Consider the following 22,522-nt stretch of genomic DNA (forward strand, 5'->3'; position numbering starts at 1 on the left):
ACCGGTTGTTTCTTACCTTGATGACGGGTCATGGATATACGGCCCAGTACTGCACATGTGGCCAGGTAATGATGGGTCGAGTTAAGACAAGAAGGGGCGTGAGTATGTATGTTCTCGTTGGGCATTTACCGTCTTTTGCCCAGTCCTTATGACTCAGGACAAAAAAAAAGAAGTTTCAAAGAAAGAACGCAAGGCTGCATAACAAGTAGCGAAAAAGGCCCACGGTTTGAACACGCGTATGCAATTTTTTAAATTACCATGTGCTGGCCATCGGCATTTCCCATGATCATCGGGATCTGTTACAGATTATCGATCGATCGAACGAACGCATCCAGGGATCCTAGGACCGTGTTCCATCGGCCACAGACATGGAACCCAACTAGATACGAAAGGTTTACCGACCGACGTTTGAGAAGTTTCTGGGACGTCGGTAGTAGCGGCTAAGGCTGAAATGCGATTGACCTTGTGGTGTATGTTGAGAGTTTATTAGATCGAGTTGAGCTCTGAACTGCACTGCATGCACATACGCTACACCCGTATGTAACGAGACAACGCTCGACTGAACAAGACAGACGGCAGATCCAGAATGAACGGGAGGCCTCTTGCATGTTTCCAAAGGGAGAAGATGCGTAATGGCTTAACCATCATCTTTGACCACTTCTCGGAATTTGCCAGGAGGGCTCCATCATCTGTCCATGTCAGAGCTGCCATGCAACGTCAGGTCCAGACAAGCGATCGGCAGTCGCTCACCCGAATCTAGAGCGCAGATCACTCTTTCTCGACCCGACCCCGAGTCCCCGACAGACCTTTTTTTTAAGAATTTGACAGTCGATATTCCCACGCCGAGGACCCCGCACCTTGTTAGGCACAAGGGCAGAGTGTATGTAAAGCCGGAACCGCACCGCTCATCATGAATGGCGCTCGCCTTGCGTCATGATGGTTCAAGAGCAGCGAGCCACAGCAACGAGGGGTAATAGCTCCAGCCCCAGTGAAGTCTCATTGACTCTTGAACTCGACTTCAGGAGGTACTGTACGAGGCTACGCTGTGGCTGAATGCCCTCAACCTGCCAGAACAGGAAGCAATCTAGTTGATTGACAGATGCCATTGGATGCTCGATGCACAGCACATAAGTGGGTTCTTGTATTGATTCTGCGACGTAAATATTCGTGAATTGTCTTCCTTCTTGGGGTCGTCGTTGAGGTCAAGCCAGTAAGCGTGTTCTTTGAACAATGTAATAGTATGACACTTGCCCCAGGCTCAACTGTCAAATGTCCAGTCATTTTGTTCTTCTCACCGATGTTTATCTCCTCCCTCTCCTTGCAAAAAGACACCATCCGACGGTCGCCGACGGTCAAATCGCCTAGGCCGCTAAAATCACTTTTAGCTCTGTACCACGAGATCCCAGCGCCGTTGCAGTTAGCCTGGACCCCGATGGTTGATGAACAAATGGCTCGTGATGTAGAGAGACTTGTGGCTCGACGCTTGCCGATCTCCATCTAGACACCACACACCCCCTTCCGGGAGTTGACAAGCCACAGGTACATACTGTACTGTACTGTATTTCTTTTCTCGACCACAGATAATTTGGTACATCAGAAGAGCCAGTCAAATTGAGATTTGGTTGGCATGGAGACATATCGCCACATATGTGGTTAGAAAAATGAGGTTACATGTGGCTCGTTGCCGTGTGGCGATTAATAGGGGACACCATTCACTGGTCGAGAATGTGAGCTGTGGATGGGTGAGTGTGTGGATGGATGGATGTCTCATCCGGCCCGTTGACAGATGAACAAAACGACCCTTGCTCAGCTGAGTGAGAGCTGTGACGAGGAAGAAGAGTGAAGTACAGATACAGAGCACGCTGAATGGAGATTCCATGAGGGGCGAACTGCTTTCGATTGTGGCTAGTGACCACCACTTGCATAATATCATGACATGGAATTGGATTCCAAAGATGAAGGTAGCGATGTAACAGGCGGTTGCATGATAACACAATTTCCCATACCCAAGGGGGCACACGGAAAGACTTTGCCGACCGAGATGTTGGATGTACAGCACAGCACAGCATTGTACTGAATGACAGCAAAATAACGAGGCAGGCCATAACCTTACCTAGTCTTTGCAATCGTCGATGGGATGATCTAGACTCTTTCGCCAAGCCAATAACGACATGGGATAAGGAAAACACTCATCAGGAGGTGCTTCCCAAATCAAAAAGATTCGATCCGATGCAGAGCAAGTAAACATTATGTGTTTGGATCGTACGTATGGACTCGGTGAATTGAACTTCAATGCCATGCCATGCGATGTGATGCGATGCCGTGCCGTGCCATGGTACTGGGCTGGGAAGCCTCTCTGCTTTCCCCTCAAGCGAGTCCGCTAGACAACGCATCACAAATTAAAACATTTCGATGCAACAAATCAAAGGCCAAGGTGCCCTGTGCACTATTCATTCATGAAACATCGCTAACACATCAATATCCTCGAGCGTTTTCCCCAATCGAGATGAGCTGAATATTGAAGAGCTCACGAGCCACAACGTTAAATGGATTCCCGTCCTTGATGTTACCCCAAAGGAGAGCAACAATGTCCGGGGACACGCAAACCACCTCGCCACAGGTGGCTAAGCTCGGCACTTCGTTTGCTTTGGCTACAGCTTGGCATGGTCTTCAATCGACCAATAACTTCGTTTTGACGTAGTAATCTCCTCGGAATACGGCTCGAGGCCCCTTGGCAAGCGAAGTAAACTTCTGCCTCATATCATGTTGGGGTTCTGGTGCAACCCATATGCATGTAGCTTGTCATAGGACGAAAGATGTCTTGGGGGTTGTCAAATTTGTTCTTTCTAATCGTTCATGCCTGCTTGGCGTTCATAAGTCATCCATCATTACCGGCCACAAAGTCCGGCTTGGCTAGGATATGGGGTTTAGCCCTTTAATTCTCGACCCTTGACGCTCGTGTTGCCTGTTCACTAGCCACGAAACGATAGTCCAAAGCCGGCCTATCATGATTTATCCATGCCAAATTATCGTTGTTGGCGTGTAGTTTCCTAGGGCGTCGTAACCAGCCCGTCGGTCTTTGGTTGGAGACACGGATGGTGCAATCTTTGGTTTCGGCGAAACTAGCCCGTCAGATAGCGAAGAATAGCGCCCGTTGAGCGTCAAACTGGTTTTCCACTAAACCCGTCCAATACAGACTCCACGAACAAAGTGGTTCAAAAAGCATTCGTCACCGCTTGGTAGAACTGTGCGTTGTTCACCCCACGGTTTGAGATTGTGGAGAACCATTATCCAACAATAGTCAAAGGCCAAAGCACTTCTCAAATCTTGAACAAGCATAGGTATTGTATATGTATATGGTAGAATATGTACGTGACACTCTTCAAAGAGCAAGATCGATATCCTTTCCCGCCCCTTTTCGGTCCATATCCTACTAGCATTACTTCGTGAGTCCCTGGTTCCATGTGCGTCGGACTCGTTGACCCCATTGGTGTAAAAATGCGATCCATATGCGGTTGTTTGTGTTGCTTCAATACGATTGAGATTGAGATGACATCGTAGCGTGATGTACTGTTGCTTTCCGTACGGGGCGGGTAAAGAAAGAAACAGCTTCATAAAGCTATTGCACAAATGGATACTGCTTGCGAAATGAAAGCGGGAAAAAGGTATCCAAAACAGACCCACTTGCACAGCAGCCGCCAAGTGCACTCTCATCTGATGAGTCTTTGCATGGGACACAAACCCGACCAATCCGAATCCAGTGCATAGCGTCCGGCGTGATCTTTGTCGAGATAGATTGAGAGCGGTCCGAAATCCTTGCCATCCCATGTTGCCGTGATCCTGCGGCACAGCAAAGCCATCCATTGTACAATGTGATATAAACACAAATAGCATTAAGCAAAAAAAAAAAATTATAAAAAAACAGAGGCGTCGATCACCCGTTCTTCTGCAGTGTCGACGAAAAGAATAAAGAAAAAACAAACCAGTGGTATCATTTTTGAAGAAGAGGAGCAGTCGTCAACGCCCCCAGAGCCAATATCCCTGTCCGTATATGTATGCGATCGTATATACTCAACCTGGCGACAGGCGAGAGAACCAAGCAAAAGAAGACAAACCCTAGTCTAGACCCATGTGTTGTTTGCCGCTGCAAACCATCGTCAAACGCAATCCCGGCGATGTGAATAGGCAAGAAAAAAAAGGATAACAAAGAAATTGAATGTAGAGTGATCAGAAAGTGAGGCGAAGGACGAAACCACTTTGTGACTTGTCGTTGGGCTCCGTACCGTTTTCGACAGGATCCACGGCCATTTCCCACTCCCTCTTGATTGCAGATTGTCCGCTGACCTCTTGAATCTCAAGAGTCATGTCTTGGCCCTCCTTAAGCTCTTGAACCACATCGTCATCCATCTCCACCTCAAGACCATTTTGAATAGAATGAATCGTGCGCAGGATTCGGGAAGAGTCGATACCCCACTTGGCTGCAATTCGGCCGTTGAGTTCTTGAAGCGTGCGCTGCATCAGGTAAATGGCACGATGGTAAGTAGCATTTCCAGAGTCATTCGAGCTTCGTTGTTGAATGTAAAAGCAGGCCACCGGTTTCGGGCTGCGATCCTGTGGTGGTCGATAGGATGAGTCGACGCCTAGGGCCTCGATCCATCCACTGAGGCTGCCCTCATCGTCGCCCTTGTTAATTCTTGTAGGTTGCTCAGAGCCCTTGCGTGACATTTCACCACCTGGCACCGAGTCAAAATTCTTCCATTGATTGCCTGCGCCAATTCCGGACGCCTGTGATACTAGGGACAAAGAGCTAGGCGAAGGCGATATCATAGATCCTGCGGCGGAGCTTCGTCCACTTCTGGCCTGCCAGTTGGGACCTTCACCTGGCTTGGTTAGGGGTGAAATATCTCCAGGAAGAGATACTGGGTGTAGATCAGGGTCGTCGGGTTCGTCACCCCTGAGGAATAATACACTGACAGGGCGTGTACTGGTGAACATGTCCTGCAGAGTTTGAAGCTTGAAGTGTAAGTCTTCCTCCATAGTCACTCTCGCGCCGCCCCCAGCAGAACTTGCTGAAGACATGGACCATGTTCGCTTATGCTTTTGTACCTTGCCGGGTCGTTGCGGCTCTCCAATCTTTGCTGCACCGCTGGACCGTTTTCGCTTGCCAAAGTCTTTTAAACCACTTTCAGCCTGAGCGATTTGCTGCTTGAGCTTATCGATGGACTTTTTGACATGAGCTACATCATTCGAAAGCTTTCTCTCAGCACCGTGATCGCGGAAAAGCTTGACCTTGCAGTAGCAGATTTCGGGATTAGCATCGGCGGCTGGCTGTGAGGGATCGCAAGGGATAGGGTGAGTCTTTGCGCAGAGCCTTACGGGAATACCCTTGACACCTTTTGAGTGACTGAAATCGGTGGAGAGAAAGTTGAAGCGGACTGCGATGTTGACCTCGGGAGGACCGTTAATACCAGGCGTCCACGTAACGCAGAAGCCGTCGAAGGAAGAAGACTCTAGCTCCACACGAGTTCTCTTGTCGTCACCTTCAGCTGGCTGACCTGCCTCCACATATTCAACTGCTTGAAGCTTTCCACCTCTTTGATGGGCCTCATTGGTGCCTCTGCCTTCCTTCCAAAGACCCCAGCAGACACCCGGCCGTTGTCGTTGTTGCTCGTCTTCAAAAGAAACACGCACAAAGGTACGATATTTGGTACCAGACGCAACAGGCATAGTGGCATTGGTATCGGCAACAGAAAGCGAGTAAGCCTGCCCCTTGTTGAGATATGTAACAGGAATTTCATCAGCATGTTTGATCATAGCTGTAGGGGCATTCAGAGTCGAATGGAATCGAAACTTCTCAGCTGACGCAGGGAGAGGATGAGACATATGGCCACTTGAGAATTGCCGTGATTGCAGACTCATCATGGGGGTGTTTTTGTGAAGGGTGGCGCCAATAGAAGACATACGTTCTTCTGAAGGATCAGAGTCCATCGGCGACCCATCTTGATCCATAGTCTCGTAACCTGTATCTTGATGCACAAAGCTCGATGGTGCAAATGTTGGCTGAGGCGGAGGTGCTTGAATGAAGGGATTAAAGTGGTGGAATTGATGCGGTTGCAATGCCTGGAAGCCAGACATGTCCATAACTGATTGAGCTGCGCCTGGGTGCATAGAGTCACCCGACGTAGGCATGGACAGAGGCGTATTCAAGCCCATACCCAGGCCCATCGTCGGCGTGTGTAAGTCGCCAGCCTGAGGATGGAACAAAGTATTGTTGCCTCCAGGGGTGGGAGTGTAATACCCAGGAGGTGCGTTGGCAAAGCTGGCGAAAGACATAGAGTTGGGGTCTAAAAGAGAGGGAGTAAACCTCCAAGGATCGTTGGTGGCCCTTGGAGTTGGATCTTGGTCGCGGAAAGCATCCTGACTAAGACTATGTCTGCAAGATCAAGTTAGTAAGACTACACTCATCTGCGTTTGGAGTGAAAGGTCCAGCCGCGCGCTCAAAGCGCCCTGTTACATAGTTGCAGTGAAACTTACCGCTCAGGCAGAGGCAGGCCGGGAGCGTTTTCTGCACCGGTAGTTTGCGAGATCCCTGGCGCTGTAGACGAGGTGCTAACTGCAGAAAGATCAGGGAATTGTTGTCGGAAGTTTGCAAGTAGCTCATCCCCCGGCTTTTGAGAGCTCGTCCTAGGAAGATCATTAGCATACCGAAAAGTAACATGTCTTTCCTCGATTTCCCTGGCTACGCTCCAAGCGCGCAGGGCTAGAAGGATCCAAATATCATACCTTTGTCGAAACATATCGAGACGAGCGGTTTAGGCCGTCTCGAGACAGCAAAGATGTCAAGCAGTCGTTGGCGCAGCGCAGTTTAAAGAACAATATCTCCGATATCAAGGGTCCGCAATATTGCAGGCCTGCTGTCAAAGTTTGTGTGCGCAAAGTTCGGAAGTGGTTATGCGAATCAGTTGCTGATTTTGTTTATTGATTTCAGAGACGGGACGTCGAGGGTGTTTGTAAGAGTGGGTTTGTGGGCTACGGCTGGTGTCGCTGGTGGGAGCGAAGAGCGTTAATCGCGGTAACCGTTAGGCGCGTTATAACGGTAATATAGAGGGAAGAGACAAGCCAGCTGTTGTGAGTGAGTGTTGACAGAGAGCGACAGGTTATCGCGAAGGGTATAGGTAGAGGATAAAGTAGAACAGAGGAGAGGTAGAAGTAAAGGTGCGTCAAGTCGTGGGATATTGTAGTGGGTGGTGTAGGTAGTAATTAGGAAGGGTCAGGAAGGGTAAGCTAGAGAAGGTAAGGGTATATTGGAGGAGGTGGGGACCTGTCGTCAGTCCCGTCGGAGGAGGAGGAGGGTGAAGAGACTCGACGGAGAAGGAGGATCTGACTTTGAAGTCCCCAAGTACCTCGTACCCACGTCCCAAGCTCTGGGCTGGGGCGCCGAGGCGGTGTCGTGGATCGAGTGGATGAGTTGGACGGGAATCGGAGGAGGGGTGTACGCAGTAAGCAGCGAAAAGTGTACCTTGTGTACTTGTGTCGCACGGTTTTGTGCCTGTGCTGTGTCAAACGCTAGGGTGACTGAGTGGTGCAATGTATGGATGTCGAGATGCGACGTAACGCCGTGATCTTGAGTGATGCTGCGATATCTGTTTTAACTAGGTAAGCTGAATAACAAAGGCCATCCTAGACGTCCTTTCTACGTGTAAATACCGTATGCACTGCGTTATTGCTACCAAATTGTCGTTCTCTGAATGTGCGAGGCGTGCAAGCTAGACTGTAGCATGGCTTTGGAAAGAAAGAAAGAAAGACGTTTAGCGATGAGAACTCTAACGCAGTCGTCTTAGCGGTTATTGTTGTGTTTTGCAGCTGCTGAAATAACGTTGAACCAAACAGTTCCAACCTTGTGAGGAGAGTGGGCGAGAAATTTGGGGGCGACCGAAGATGGCTTGTCCGTAGTGCCGGGATGCCGCCTAAAGTAAAAGAAAAAAGAGATGGGCAAGGTGAATACGGATATTGTACTGTAGGAAATATCGTTGTTGTTCCCGTTGCGTTTGTGGCTGTATGCAGCAATACATATATGCTGTACTATGAATGAATATACTTGTGTTTGGTCGCCATCATATTGATCGAACCTCCAGGTGGCTTGAGCTGAGCTGAACTGCTGAGGCATACGTGCCATTTGACGTAGTGGCTCAACCAGACTATGTCTGCCACTCCTGATGCTGAAGAGACTCGATCATCGTGCTCAACGATTGTTGGGTTGCTCATCAATGCACCTGGGTACTGCAGGTAGAGTCAGAAGGACATGCATTCATACCAGCATGTCCGTCGATTCTCAGGAGCCTGTGGGGTCAAAGCGATGGGTCAACCGAGCAAGGGGGACCCTGATCCCAGAAGTCTTCTCATCCGCTAGGGTCAGACAAGGGTCGGCAGGCAACCAAAACCCTTGTATTCTGCTGCATACTGGACTGTACTCTGTACGTACATGTATGTGCAGGACAGTCAGTCAGGTGGGGAGAGCAGAGGAGGACAGAATGAAGAAGAAGTGGCTTGGCCGTTATTAGAAAGAGAAGAAGAAAAATGTTAGTGTGAGACAACCGCCGATGAGCGGAACGGGAAGGAAATAGAGCCGTTCATTCGTCTCGGGCACGACGCCCCCATCTGGATGGACCTATAGATGGTCTTCCTTTGTGGAACCAAAGAGAGGCATGTGGCTTGTGAGGCTTGTGACAGGACAGTTACATTAAGAAATTGAGCAAGCGAGCAAGGGAGATACCACAAGCAGTGACGCCATGGCAGCTTTGAGCTTTCGCAACTCTGACTGGCCGTTGTGGACCTTTTGAAAGTCGTGTTAGTTCCTTTAGGCCTTTGAGAGTCCATAGAAGTGCATTAGAACGAATGTTTGAGAGTGACTTTAACAGAGGGAAACTAAGTGAGGGGTAGCCTCCATAGCCTTGACTACCTGCAGTCAGTAAAAAAAATAAAGAAGAAAAAATGGTGGTCCCCCAGCAAAGTATTTGGGTTAGGTATCCCATTTCCATCCCCGGGGTGCCATGGAATCTCTGTGTAGAGGCCCGACAGCACCCAAAACTCCATCCAGGCAGGGGGGCCGCCCGGGCATTACAGAGCTCACAGAACAGACCAGGCGCTATCTACCAAAATAAAAGGCAGTGGTCCTAGCGCTTCGGATACAACAGCGGTAACCCTTACGCAGGAACGCCAGAGTCGTGGGATGTGGAGGTCCCAAGCCCACAGTCGAACACTAGCTGGATCGGAACTTTCCTCTGTCATCGGGTCCTATCCCATGGAGACATTGTTGACCATCGGCTGCCCACACCAAAATCACCCCTCATCGACAGTTGAATCGCCAGATGTCTGGGGCATGGAAGATGAGCCATGTGGATTGTTTTTTGTTTTTTTTTTTTCCCTTCTCGCTATTCCTCTTCTTTTCTACCTAAACGCCGCGCAACACTGGTACTTGCGCTCATGGCAATTTCGACCGGCAAACAGAGTCATGTATCCAATTACCGATGTCAAAATGAAATCTCTATCTTTTGCTCTAGATGGTACTCCATGCATAGCTGCCGCTAATGATCCGCATACTGTACTTGGGATGGGCGGAAATCTAAATACGGCGCGCGACTGATGCGATCCATTGTTGAGTTATGCTACGCCATGCCATGCCATCCATACCTCATCTCCCGTTTCCCACCGTAATATGCATGGTGTTGTGCTGTGCTCCCTTGTAACCCCTGCTGCCTATATCTTTTCAGTCCTTTATTGGTTGAAGACTGTTTCTTTAGGAAAGCGCTGCAACTGAATCCGTACGTATGGATGTGTGCGAAGAGCCCTACTTGACCATGGTAGGATTCTGGACAGGGCATGGGGAGGTCTAACTACCTGGTCTGGCGGCATGACGGATGGGTTCCTATCCGTTCCTTTCATCTGCATCACATCCACGGCCCGACGTTGACCTCTGCTTATAGAGCCTTCCCTTTTGAGGTCAGCCACCTGACCAGGGCCTCCCATGGCCTACTATATGGCGAGATTACCTTCTTGGAGTCAACGTGCAGTCTCTTGTACTATTGTGTTGTGTTCTACTGTACAGTGTCGTGATATGTCGTTGGGTTAGAATGCGACAGCCTACATGCCTACTTACCTATTTGCAGTAAGGTACAGTCATCTATCAATGCGATAACTCTGAGGCTGGAAGCAACTCTTCTTCCCGTGTGGCTGTGTTGAACCCTTCCAGAGTGTCGATATCCTTGGTGCTACCCTTCTTACATACTAGCTGACTTGCCTTCCTTCTTAGGTTGTTACATAAGAGCGTACCAGTACATACTTACGGAGTGGTTCACGGCGCCGAGGGGTTCTTCTAGCTTATCGTCCTCTGGCTTGGATGGAACAAGTTAACTACCTAGTCCTCACAATCGAACCATTTCACTATACCAGCTTGTCCTCATTCAGCCTGGCCCGGACGTTGGGAATGCCAATTGTAAAAGCCATGCTGCGTTTGTAGCGGTTTCCGAAGCCGTCCCCCTCCGCTAGCCTAGCCCAGGTCTTGGTACTGCAGCCGTTTGCCGCCAGTTCAATCAAACGATCTTCATTTTACGCTCCAGATTGAGCGCCGACACGTGGATACTTTTACATGTGAGGATTCTAGATGTTGTTCTCCCCCGCGCATCCTTTACAAGCAAACAAACAATCCAATATTATGGGTTCGGCTACAGCTTCACAGCCACAATGAGAGGCGATTTTTCACAGCGCGCCACAGCCTAGATCGATTCTATCAAAAGTGTCTCCTCCAATTATGTACCGAGCAATGGTGTTGTACTCTTATTTTGTTGATCATTTCCTGGCCCGTCAGTATCTGCCGCGGCATAGGTAGGTGATATGTACGCTTAGTCGTAATTGTGGCGTTTCTTATGTGGCGTTTCTTATGTGGCGTTTCTTATGTGGCTTGACGCGTGGCTATCGCCCCTTCATGTAAGGGCACCTTAGGTAGTGCTAAAAGGAAATCATTGGGAGTGTTGTTCTAAACCTCCTACTGAGAATCATCTTCTCTAGAATTACTGATCCTTTATCATAATGTATATGCTTACTTCCAACAACTGTTTCTCTCCCCTATGCGGGAATTTTGTTATTGTCACATTTTACCTACGCTTCCTTGGTACAGAAAATCGGGACAATATACAACAAGCAGTATAAGTGGCTAGCAACGACGGCTTACACGCACAAAACACCAAGATGATCAAGTGGCCGCCCTTGGCAACCATGGACAAACAGTTTCGAATCGACCGACAGAGATTTAAGGCGTTAAAACTGGTATTTTCGCACTGATTTCCTTCTTCGCTAGGCCCCGAGATGAAGTTCATAGAATGCGTTGGTTCTATAATATGGAAAAGGAATCTGCAATGTGACGGGCCATATCCGTATAGCCGCCAGCTCAAACGGTATATTTCCAGCAATCATAAATTCATGCGTCTATCGGTTCGAAACAGTTTCCCCTTTACTTCAATTGCAAATCCCCAACGTCGATGCGCCAGCAGTATACAATAACCGGATTCTGTGTTTTCCAATTGATTGGCGTCGTGGGATTGAAGCTCTTTTGGCCGAAGTGAAAAGGTGTCTCGATTGAGTCGCTCCTACAGAGCTTCCGCCAGAAGCAGCCACGGTGCTCTTCCTTCGCCAGGGCTACCCTGCCAGGTCCCATCTGGAGCCATCTCGGAGAGCATCCTGACCCCAGCCAAGTACCACGGCATGGCTCCGACAATTGCATGTTCCGTCACGGGTGTGTCACCAGCAGATGCAGGACCGTGCCGCTGCGAAGCTTGTGGGTTGAAATGGGTATTGAGCCAACACTGTACCCCGTACTCTGCTGGTTGTTATTTACACCCATCAGTGCCTGTGCCTTGACAGCTGTTTTGGCACAAGTTTGGCAAATCGATTGCCTTCTCAGTTATGAAGGACAAGCTGTTCTCCGAATTGCAATGTTCAACAAGTTGCTGTCCAACCATTACGTCGGTGTCGCAGTTCCTGAAGCGTCTTCTCTTATTCACTTTACGATCGCTCGGCAGTTGGGTTTGAGCGAAATATCATGGCTCGGAACCCTTTATGCAGCCTCCACCCATTTCTCAGCTTTCTATATTTTTCTTTGTTCCTGGAAATCTGTGTTTGGTACCCACATAATCGTCCGGCAAGTCAGCCATCACTGCCCTGTCGTATGGTAACGAATCGCGATGTGTGGCTGGTGGTGATTCACGACGGTTATCTACCATGCGGGTATCATGGTGTGAACTCCATGCAAATTCCGGGTGAGTTGCGCGCACCATGTAACGCTCTCCCCTCACACCCTTTCTTACAGGGCAGGGTGACTTCATCCAGGGGTTGTCGTCGAACAACTTTTGTGAGATTGGAGGTGCAGTAACCTTTGAAAGGCTCTCAACCTTTGTCATGGCTGACATCACCTTATCCGAAGTCGGCTGTACCTTAATCGAGATATACTTTATTGGTTAAGAGCCTCGATCTCGGTCTCTAGCTCGTACAAGGGCACCGATAGCATCAAGTGCCGTTGCTCAAAACCCTACCCCACAAATGACAGCTGGCTAGTGATGACCTGCAGACAGTCAAGGTGGGCGGCGTGCGACAGCTGCATTTGATCCAATGGATGATGCCATTGCGTACAGTACGCCTCTGAAAGTGCCGTACGGATAATGCCGACGCTATTCATTGATTTGTGAAAGCTGGAGCCTGGTGTCCGTACAAGGGCAGCATCTCGCAGTGAGACGTGCGATAGACTTCCGGAACATTAGCGCTCATCGAAACATTGTTATGTCGGACGGAGAAGACTCCAAGTCAGTCGCTTCATGCTCTACATGGACCAGGGTCCCCCCCGTCACAAGAATGGGGACCAGCCACATCGCCAACAGTCAGGCTCATGATGTCATTTCTCTTTTCAAATATTTCCACGTCAGTATACCCACGAGGCTGAAACCTTTTAGGGAGCTATAGTATCCATCAGAGTCTGGGAACAATTTATGGAGTATGTTAATGGCAGAGATTACGCAGGCCACCTCGAAAGAAGAACCGAAAATATCGCAAGCATGGGGTCATTGAAAAATCAATCGGGTTAGTGCTGTCAACGTGGCACCCCCTTGATTCAGTCACACGTTCGTTAGAGATGCACCTTGACCAAATCTGGGTATTAATCCCCCCCATAAAGGATATCGCGAACAGAGCTTTGGAGGCGTTGACGTCATTCTGATACCGTTGCATTCATTCTGTTGAATTACTTTTTTACACAACTTGCCTACAACGCGTGGAGAACACTGTTTTTGTCTTCACATCCCCTGTCCAATTGGTGGAACTTTCCCGGAGCCCTGCAGATATTAAGAGATGATTGCTCTATGTTATGGCCAAGGGTCTGGATTATCACCACTTTGACCGCGATTACTCGGCCCATACCCGCGGCGTAGTTATTTTGGGCCTTGTCGTACAAACATCGGCCAGTCTTTACTGTGCTCTCCGGCAATACCCAATCTGGGAACGAGCCCTACCTTGAGCAATTCTGTACTACGCATACCGGGGTTTGTGCATGCAACCTTGTGGTATCTCTCCACCATCAGCGAGCCATTACTCAGGATAGTCGAACCTTATATTTGAATTGATTGATGTGATTGGGAACAGCGTCTGATCAGTCAGGGGCGTTTTAGGTTCAACATGCTGTAGCGGCAACTGCATTTCAGGAGGTCATACTCCGTCTCTCATATATAGATGCATTCTGTCACGGATCTTGTCGCAAAAGGGCGAGGAGATGCTTACTAAGTATCTTAAATAACAGATGTCTGCTGCCTTGGAAGGATTATTAACTTAGAGCGGGGCCCTGTTGATTTGTTGTTTAACTCCTGTTCAAAATAACCTTTCCGAGTTACAGGTTCCATAGCAGTCGTTCCAACGACTTTGTTACATTCGAGAGTACTGAGTGAGTAATCAGTGGTCGTTCGCAACAGGCAAGACAGGCTGATATCCCTTCTCTGCTAACCATTTTTAGACAGATGAGTCAAAGATAGTCTTATAATCGGCAGTTCGATTTCATTTTTTGGGGATCATCGTCCTTCAATCTACTTCTGCCAGCATACGTTACCAAGGAAGGAGCGGTATGTTGCCCAAATTCATATCAAAAGGGAAAAGGCTCGAGTTTATCCCAGTATTATGAATCAGGGTCCCCTTCTAGAAGCATTCGGTGCTGCAGGGCTTGAAGTTTGGTTGGGAGCTGCCAAACCAAAGACGGATACAATAAGGTTGATCACTACATCATCGCACGTCCACCCATGTGCATCTGTCATCCAAAAAAGATTTTGGAGAGGTCTGCCCCTCTCTACCGTTTTTGTACCTGGATTGGTCTCCCCCTCGCGACTGTGTAAGTCGGGTGGTGAAGCGGATGATCATTGCTTATACCGTCTCAGCACCGACGGGCTGATGGTACGTTAGTGGTGGTGATAGGCGAAGATGGCAAAGAACAAAGTACATGTCCCAGATTTGGACTACTATTTTTGGATATGCTATTTTCATGTCTATATACAGCGACGATCTCGGTGGATGCACACATGGAAATGAATTTTCAGGGTCGCGGCTGATGTTGAGCGGTGATGGTTGCAGCAACGCAGACGACGTTGACGCCAGTGCCAGTTTATCTTCATCATACGATGATCTCCATTTAATTCCTTCAGTTGGAAATGATTCTCATATGCACAGAAGCTAACTCGTTCATCCATGTCATCTGTGATGATGAGTGGCGCGAGTGACGAATTCTGGTAACCGCGAATATCACGACTCTAGTGAATCCATTGGTTTGAATAATCACAACACATCAAAGTGGACGCGTGGACGACATATCGCTCCAATTGCAATAGTATCTAACAGATACCTCAAAGTCTTGGCCCTGGATGGCAAAAGTGCCTGTTTATCATTGGCAATACAGAGAAAAATCAACAGCTCAGAGAACCTACTGCAAACAGACTCCAGGATGACGATCAGCCCTTGTGATGTATACTTGGCTTCTTGGCAGAAAGAAAACATGTAAGATTTCTTGAGTATGTGTGAGCTATTGCCCAGTATTGCAGCGCAATAGTGGGCATTTAGTAAACATGGAAGCGAGGCTTATGTCGGTGGCTCCTAGAGTACTCTACTGTTCAGTCACTCATTTCGGGAACCGAGCTATTTAAGTCCTTGCACAACCAGCGAAACATGATGTTCGCCTGTGCTTGCAAATAACTAGCCAAACGGCTTCACTCAACATCCATTAAAGCCAATTCTTAGTTCAAGTCGGTTCAGTGTAGGGTAGTCAATGAAACAAGGCTATTATAATATCAAACCCATACATGCACCATATCCGCACTCCCCTGAGCTTCCAAAAATATCACGGACTGTAGCGTAACATTGAAAAGGACCCCTTAGGCGCAATGATCGTACAAGTACTTATCAGACTTGGCATGCGGTAAGCGGAATCCTGGACTGGCTATCCATATGAGAATCACTAAGTCCAGGGTAAGGTTATGTCAGGATAGGTCAATGGCAACTAACATCATGATGTTATTACAACCATTTCTATTCTTGTTAAGTTAAAGCCGTTGTGGTATCAACTCCGTTGCTAGGGTGTTAATAAGTAAACTGAATTGAGAAGCTAACCCCTGTCTTGACAGCTTTCGTGAAATCGGGGAACTTGATCACAAGCCTGGACACACGCTCGGGCGAATATCACTGCTTGTCCATGACGATCTGATTTCTATACGTATTGTGCGACGGTCAGTTAGCATACTCGGCCCATTACAACCATACGAGACTCCGTAGGATCTATCTTTGGAAATACTGTCTGGGTGGTTCAGATCGTGAAAATTCTTGATGCAAAAGTTACCATAAATGTAAGCACAAGCTGGTCACAGACAGGCTAGAGAACCCAAGAATGCTATCGGCCTCAGGGTAAAAGAAAGAGGTAAAGGCGTCTTGACAGCCCCTTGTATGCACTACGACCGAGGAGACCGTACTGGGGTTCGAGTGTCAATAAAAACTTATATCATGATACATATGAATGACTATAAAAACAAATGCTCAAGTGCCTCGCTCATATTATGTCAAGGCATGCAAGACTGGGCGGGCCGAGTCTCGAATTACGTTATCGATGTGAGTCATGTAACTCTGTTTCTTTTGAACTCCATTATCTTTAGAGATAGAAAATAAAAACCGTCTGTCTATTCATCATCACTGTCGTCTTCCTCCTCGGCATTCTCCAACCAGTCAACCAACAGTCTGCACTTCTCCTTCAGCAATGTCATGTTCTCTCCCTCAACAGCTCGGTCGTCCTCCCACCAACCTAAGATACCTTCCTCCTCAAGGTATTCCTGTGTGTAGAGTTGCTGCAGCATTGCTGCAAGAAGAATGCCTACGCGAGATTGTTCTGGCCCTGGAGAACGTGTGAGGGCTTTTTGAAGAGCGATGATGAATTCGACCTGCGCAGCTTCGTTATCGTCAAGGCCGATGCCTACTTCGTTGATGAACTTTGTTGCGCCTGGACGAGAGTTGAGGGCACGATCCGCGGCCTTGCTGGGTTCGAGACTGCCATACTCAGGGGTCATGAGCTCTACTGCCCGATGAGCGAAGGCACTGGCCACGGCGCGGCGCATCATGGCATCAGAAGCGTCGTTAGAAAGACGCAGACCCATGAACTCGAGCTTGGCCGAGTCGAAATCGCCAGACTGGGCGCGCAGTGCGTCGACAAGGCCGTGAACAGCCTCGTTATGAAAGGAAAGTTTGTCGCCAGCGTCATCAGAGGCGAAGGAGGTACGACGGGAGGGATCGCTGGCGTTAATGTTTAGCGAGTTCTCATCCATCTCATCTTCCGAAATCTCGGAAGATAATGTCGACACAGACGAAGTGGAGATGTTGAACTGAGCCAAGTTGTAGATCAGGCTCTTCTGCAGCTGGGATGGATCTCTCTCGTCAAGGTCCTCATCCTCAGGGTCTGTGAACTTGGCGGCGTTGGTGCTGGCCCCAAGCAGCTTGGTGTCTGGCGTCACTGGGTTGCCCTCAACGTCCACACAAGAGACTGCAGTTTCCTTGAGTAGTGTAGCGCCCTCGCTAACGTTCACACCAAAGGAAATCAGACTACCCTCGGGTATGGAGGCATTCTTGCCAATGACGGCTGAGTCTGCAATTATGGACTGGTATATCTTTGCTCCATCCTCAATTGTGGTATCATCCCAGACGTAAGAGTTCACCAAAACCACATTGGCACCAATCTTGCAGTCTCTACCAATAATACTGTTAGAGATGGTACTTCCTGAGCCAATGTTGCTGTCGCGCCCAATAATGGAATTCGAAAGTTTGGCATCGTTTGCATAGAATGCACCCTGCTCGGCCACGACGCCATGGATATGTCGTTGGTACGATTGCTTGGGTACGATATTACACTCTGGAATGAAAGGATATGTCCATCTGTCGAGAACATCACGGCTGACAGCATCGTACTGCTGTAGGTTGCTTGCTCGTGCTGCGTAGCCCTCCTCGCAAATCTCGGTGTAAATCATCTTTCCGTTCAGCTCCCAATCCTTGAGTACACCGTGTAGGAAGTTCTTTCGGGGAAGTTCGTAGTCGAAGCTCTCTGACCAAAGTGCAAGGACCTCGGGTGTACAGATGTCGATCTCGGCGTCGATGAGGTCGGATCGAATTTCGAAATCGGTTGATAGTTCGTCCACAACAGCCGGGTCCAATGCCATGTATCGGTCGCTTGCCAGGGGGTCCATCTCGTCATAGTGAAGACATCTCTGAGTCTTGGTGTCGACAACGAAGATGGGGGTAATTCCGTTCGTCTTTGTTCGGTGGTCGCCCTCTCCACCACTGCGCAACACCATTGTCATAATGTTGGCTGCACTGTCTTCCCTGCGCTTTCGATGCGCCGCCAGGGCATTGTCGAGCATAATGTTGGATACCAAATCGCCGTTTACAAGGATGAAGTCGCCGTTGACGAGTGATCGCTTGTCCATGTCACGAAGGACATCACCGGCTGAGCGTGCGTCGGAAACTCGAACGAACTGAAGGTGTGAGAAGGGAGATGTGCGCGCAGCTGATGACCATCGAGAACGGCTGATGTAATCTTCGACTTGATCGGTATGGGCACCGCAGTAAATGTAGACTTCATTGACACCATTCATTGCCAGAAACTCTAGAGTGTACTCGATAAGAGGAACGTTTGCGAGTGGAAGAAGACACTGCGAATAGCCTCATTAGTACGAGCATACACCACGCTAGGGTTTCGGGCAATATATTACTCTTGGCTTTTCAGTCGTAAAAGGCATGTATCTGTCTTGGAAAGAGTCGGCGATGACCTGGAAGATAAACTGTGAGCTTGCGCCGCTCTTGATCGGTATGATACCCCGCCATGTCACCTACAACCGCCTGGAGAACATCCTCGCTCTTGCTCTCGCCTCCTGACTTTGTGGACTTTTTGCCCTTTCCGGCGTTGCCCTTATGCGACATGATGCCGGTGTCGGGAGTGTTGCGTCTAAGTTTCTTGAGCGAAAGTTGTGAAGTTGAGTCGAAGCGTATGCAGAATAGGACGTGGGGCAATGTCAAATTTCCAGTGACTCAATCGACATGTCGCCTCACCTCGGTGTGTGACCTTCACCTCGGTGTGTGACCTTCACCTCGGTGTGTGACCTTCACCTCGGTGTGAGGAGAAGTTTGCTGAGTCATCCAGAACTCGCCTTGGCGTTCTCCACGGCTCGTCGCCTTTCCACGATGTTTATCAAGGAAGTTTAATTGTTTGGCCTCGGACGATGAGCCTCGATAGAGTTCAGTAAGCATTCCAGCTGCTTCATTTCAGGCTATTAGACAAAACAGTAGTACATTGTCACGCTGTACTTGCGTTCTTGGTACACGAACTTTTGTTACAGTGTTCTCACCTCACAAGGTCGGGTTGGTAAGCTAGTATGCAATTTGGGCCGAAACAAGTCGAAGCCCGAGTATAGGTAATAATTATCACCTGTATTTGCTACTTGGTGGTTTGATCAGAAGGTCTTGACCATTGAAGGCAGGATGCAATGGAGGTGTAGCCATAAAAAGGGTTTTACTGGCTCGATACTTTTGTTTCCATGGTCTGACACTCCGGGGCTTGGATCTTGTAGAATGTCGCATGTTCGTTAGCATAGGTAATCAAATCATTGGCCTAATCGAAGCGTTGGCAGCTTTTTACAAACAGAGCTGATAACGGAAAACTGGCCTGACGTGGCGTCCTTCAATGAAGCCTGTTGCCGGTCAAAGCTTAGTACCTATAGTATGAGCTTTGTGGCATATGAACAGCATCCACTTGTTCAGGAACAAGCAAGACTTTCCGAAAGTGAAAAACCAGTGTCGTTTCGGTTCCGGGAGGCGGCAGGGCCCGATTGGGGACAAACGAGAGATGGCTATTTAGAACTGTTGAGGTGCCCGATGAGGTTCGGATCATCCATTTTTTCTATATAGGTAGTTTGTTGCGTTTCTTAGATAACAAGATATGCCCTGTCTGAAGACCTGGAATTATTCTGAGTAATATTAGTAGAACTTGTCAATCGCCCTTGTTGAGTAGGTAGTCGACCCAGGGTTTCTGGCGTTTATTGACGGGATTGTCCGAGACAAAATGATATCAAAACTTGGAATCTGGTAGCACTCTGAGACATAATTTGCCGGCCGGTGATAGTTGCGGATAAACCATCTTGCAACAAGTATAGCGGTGTCTTGGAGTGTCTTAGAAGCCTTTATCTTAGTCGTAAAACATGGTGCAGATGCCGCTTGAGCTGTTTGCGTTGACATAGTCATGTGTGTATGTAGACTTTGATGCAATTATTAGTTATCCTGGTCAGAGCGCCTCTAGCATTGGTACTATCGATGTGAGTGTCGCTTAATTATGCCAGGCATATCTTAGTATCAACAGAAACCTCCATACTAGTTACTAACCAAACGAACAGCTGAGTTCGATCAGTGCTTAGTATCCACCTATGAATGATGGTTGGCACGATGCTCTGCCTACCCGCATACCGAGCTCCATACGGAAGCTCAAGTAATCTTCCCGAACAGCCATTGTCTGGACTCGAAGGAATTCAGGGTCCTTGTCCCCTGTAATTGTGTACCCCGCAATCTACGAGCAGTCTGCAAGCACATATCTGTCTCTTCACATCTTACAGGAAAATTCTCCTTGATAGATAGTACCTGGAATACAGTGGCCAAAGATGCCCTCTGCTGGGCTATGCCTTTGAGGAATTTTGGCCGTGTGGTATTAGCATTGGCCCGGTAATTAAGGTACATACCTAGGTAGTAGGTGGTCTATGCTGCCCGTTCGTAGGTCCTGTCGACCTACCTACCTTACCTGACCTAGGCTACTGTTCCAGTTGGGCAGTAGGTATGGAGGTTGTCCGCTGTTTCCATTTCTGCGGCTCGTGCACAGTGTATTCTCATCTGTTTCTGCAGTTGCACTGTAGTTACCCGCTTCGTTCTCGCCCTCGTTCCTTACAACGGCCACGGTCTCGATCGCGAAGACCTCTCGCTTGTCTTTATTTCATTCTCCACGTTTGAACCTTCTGCTCAAACACAACCATCGAGAGTCATCTAAAGCCTTTGCAAACGTTGTCTTCATCGCGCAGCCGTACTACAACTTCAACAGTCTGATCGGCGACGATCACTCACTGTTGCATTGCACTGCGCTACACTGTACAAGACAGCTCAGTGCCCAGCACTGACAGCGGCACCAAAAACGAAATTTCGAACAGGCTAAAATACGAACAGTTGCACCCTTGTCATGCCTCTCTGTTGGTTACTACTTTTAGACCAAATTCGCCTCGACTCCCACTTCTGATCCCACCTAGTGTACGGATACAGAGCATACATATACTATCTACTTGACTACCTACCAACTAACATATGGGGCTAGTCTTGCTATGTACTGTTCCCAACATTGCGTTCTTTTAACTCAGCCACGTTGATCTTGTGCGGCTAGATCCGCATCATGGCATGCGAATAGCTGCCCATTCTGGCGAGATTTGAACGGGGACGACTCTGGTTCGACAATAACCGAAGCGCATGCAGCAATTGGTAGGATAATGAATTCGCTAGCTCAGATATCTGGCTCAAGTTGTTGGAACTGAGAAATCAAAGCACCTCGCATCAATGTATGAACACGCAAGAACTAGTCCAGAATACATTATTGTATTCGGAGAGATGGTCGAAGTCACAGTTTGCTGGGATTTTCAGCCCGAGTCATGAGCTGCGACATGTATTCCTAATCGATTGAGGAATAGCAATCCGCAGCATTCCACAATGTGCTGGAACCACAGGGTTTGGCCTCGAGGCCCAATACTCAGGAAGAGCAAGGCACGACTTTTTTTATATCTATTTGCTAAGCTTGAAGGCGTATGGCTACCTACCTGGATAAGAAGCTGAAGCCTACTGACGAAAAGATTCAGACACTCTACACGAAACTAGAGTGTGGTTGCTACGTGAAGCAGAGAATCATTGTTGGTACTCCACTTGCGTTGGCTTTCTCCCTACGCGGTTCAATATGCCATGGCTTTAAAGATGGATGCAAGACACGGGATGGCCGCAACATTTTTCTCGTTGGAATTACCATGTCCGTATGAGGGCGGGCCAGGGTGAAAAAGACACTGACAAGCTTTTGTTGTCTCTTTCATTCTTTTCTGGTGGACGGCGGCTCATCATACATGATGTTCTTATCTGAAGTAAACGAACCGCGGACGCTATGCATGGCGCGAGAAGAAGAAAAAGAATGCTCAATATGTGCGCCAGGGCAACAAGGAGTAGATTTCAACAGCTGAATCGTTCTCCTTCTTCACCAGCTTAAGATTTTCCAGCCAGAGCTTAGGTCGCATTGTGGTCACGGTGCACCTTGATCACCTCCACACAGTCGACGTAGGGACGATCTCCAGTGCAACCGGGCAGCCAACCAAGGGTCATGGTCGGCGCAAGAAGGATCAAAAAGCCATGGTGGTAACAAGGGGACACCCCACAAGGACGGCCGCCAGACTTGTTCGCGCAATAGCGCTCCATTCCCACCGCGATCTTGGTCGAGGCTAAGCCAACCTTGGCTGGAAATGCCCACTCCGCGCTCTCAAGCTTTTCTTCTTCTTTGCTGCTGCATGCGCCTTCGCCTTGTTCATAACAGCAGTAGCAGTAGCGACAGTATCCGTAAGTATCATAGCAATAAGTCAGCGCCAGCAGCAGTATCAGCACAGGCCCCTGCCCAGCCGAAGTGGGAAGTGCCATCTGCTCCCGGAAGAGAGCGTGTTAAGAGTCAGTGGTACTCAGTACCTGATTGATATCCACAACGCTGAGCAAATCAACAAGTCACAACTACCCCCCGCCAAAGCCAAGCCACGCCCAGTTCAGTTCAGAAACAAAAAGCAGGCTCAGACTATTCCGTTCCATGCCTGCCTGTGCCCACTCCCGCTCACACGGCCTCCCAACTTTGTCTTGAGATACAACT

General features: G+C 48.7%; 2 protein-coding genes across 2 annotated transcripts; both read right to left on the reverse strand.

The window, feature by feature from the left end:
• Positions 1–4,227: 4,227 nt before the first annotated feature.
• Positions 4,228–6,797, reverse strand: FSST1_012018 (CP2 transcription factor-domain-containing protein; the record flags this gene model as incomplete). Its single annotated transcript, XM_083235206.1, has 3 exons — positions 4,228–6,433; positions 6,535–6,684; positions 6,784–6,797. The coding sequence occupies 3 exons, from the start codon at positions 6,795–6,797 to the stop codon at positions 4,228–4,230; spliced, it is 2,370 nt and encodes a 789-aa protein (XP_083081714.1).
• Positions 6,798–16,244: 9,447 nt separating this feature from the next.
• On the reverse strand, positions 16,245–18,855 carry FSST1_012019 (translation initiation factor eIF2B catalytic subunit epsilon; the record flags this gene model as incomplete). The annotated part of the gene is made up of 4 exons (XM_083235207.1): positions 16,245–18,260; positions 18,321–18,377; positions 18,442–18,635; positions 18,690–18,855. The coding sequence occupies 4 exons, from the start codon at positions 18,853–18,855 to the stop codon at positions 16,245–16,247; spliced, it is 2,433 nt and encodes an 810-aa protein (XP_083081715.1).
• Between the last annotated feature and the right edge of the window lie 3,667 nt (positions 18,856–22,522).

The sequence above is a fragment of the Fusarium sambucinum genome, chromosome III, assembly GCF_050947815.1.
Source record: "Fusarium sambucinum isolate potato_lamoka chromosome III, whole genome shotgun sequence".
NCBI classification, from domain to species: Eukaryota; Fungi; Ascomycota; class Sordariomycetes; order Hypocreales; family Nectriaceae; genus Fusarium; species Fusarium sambucinum.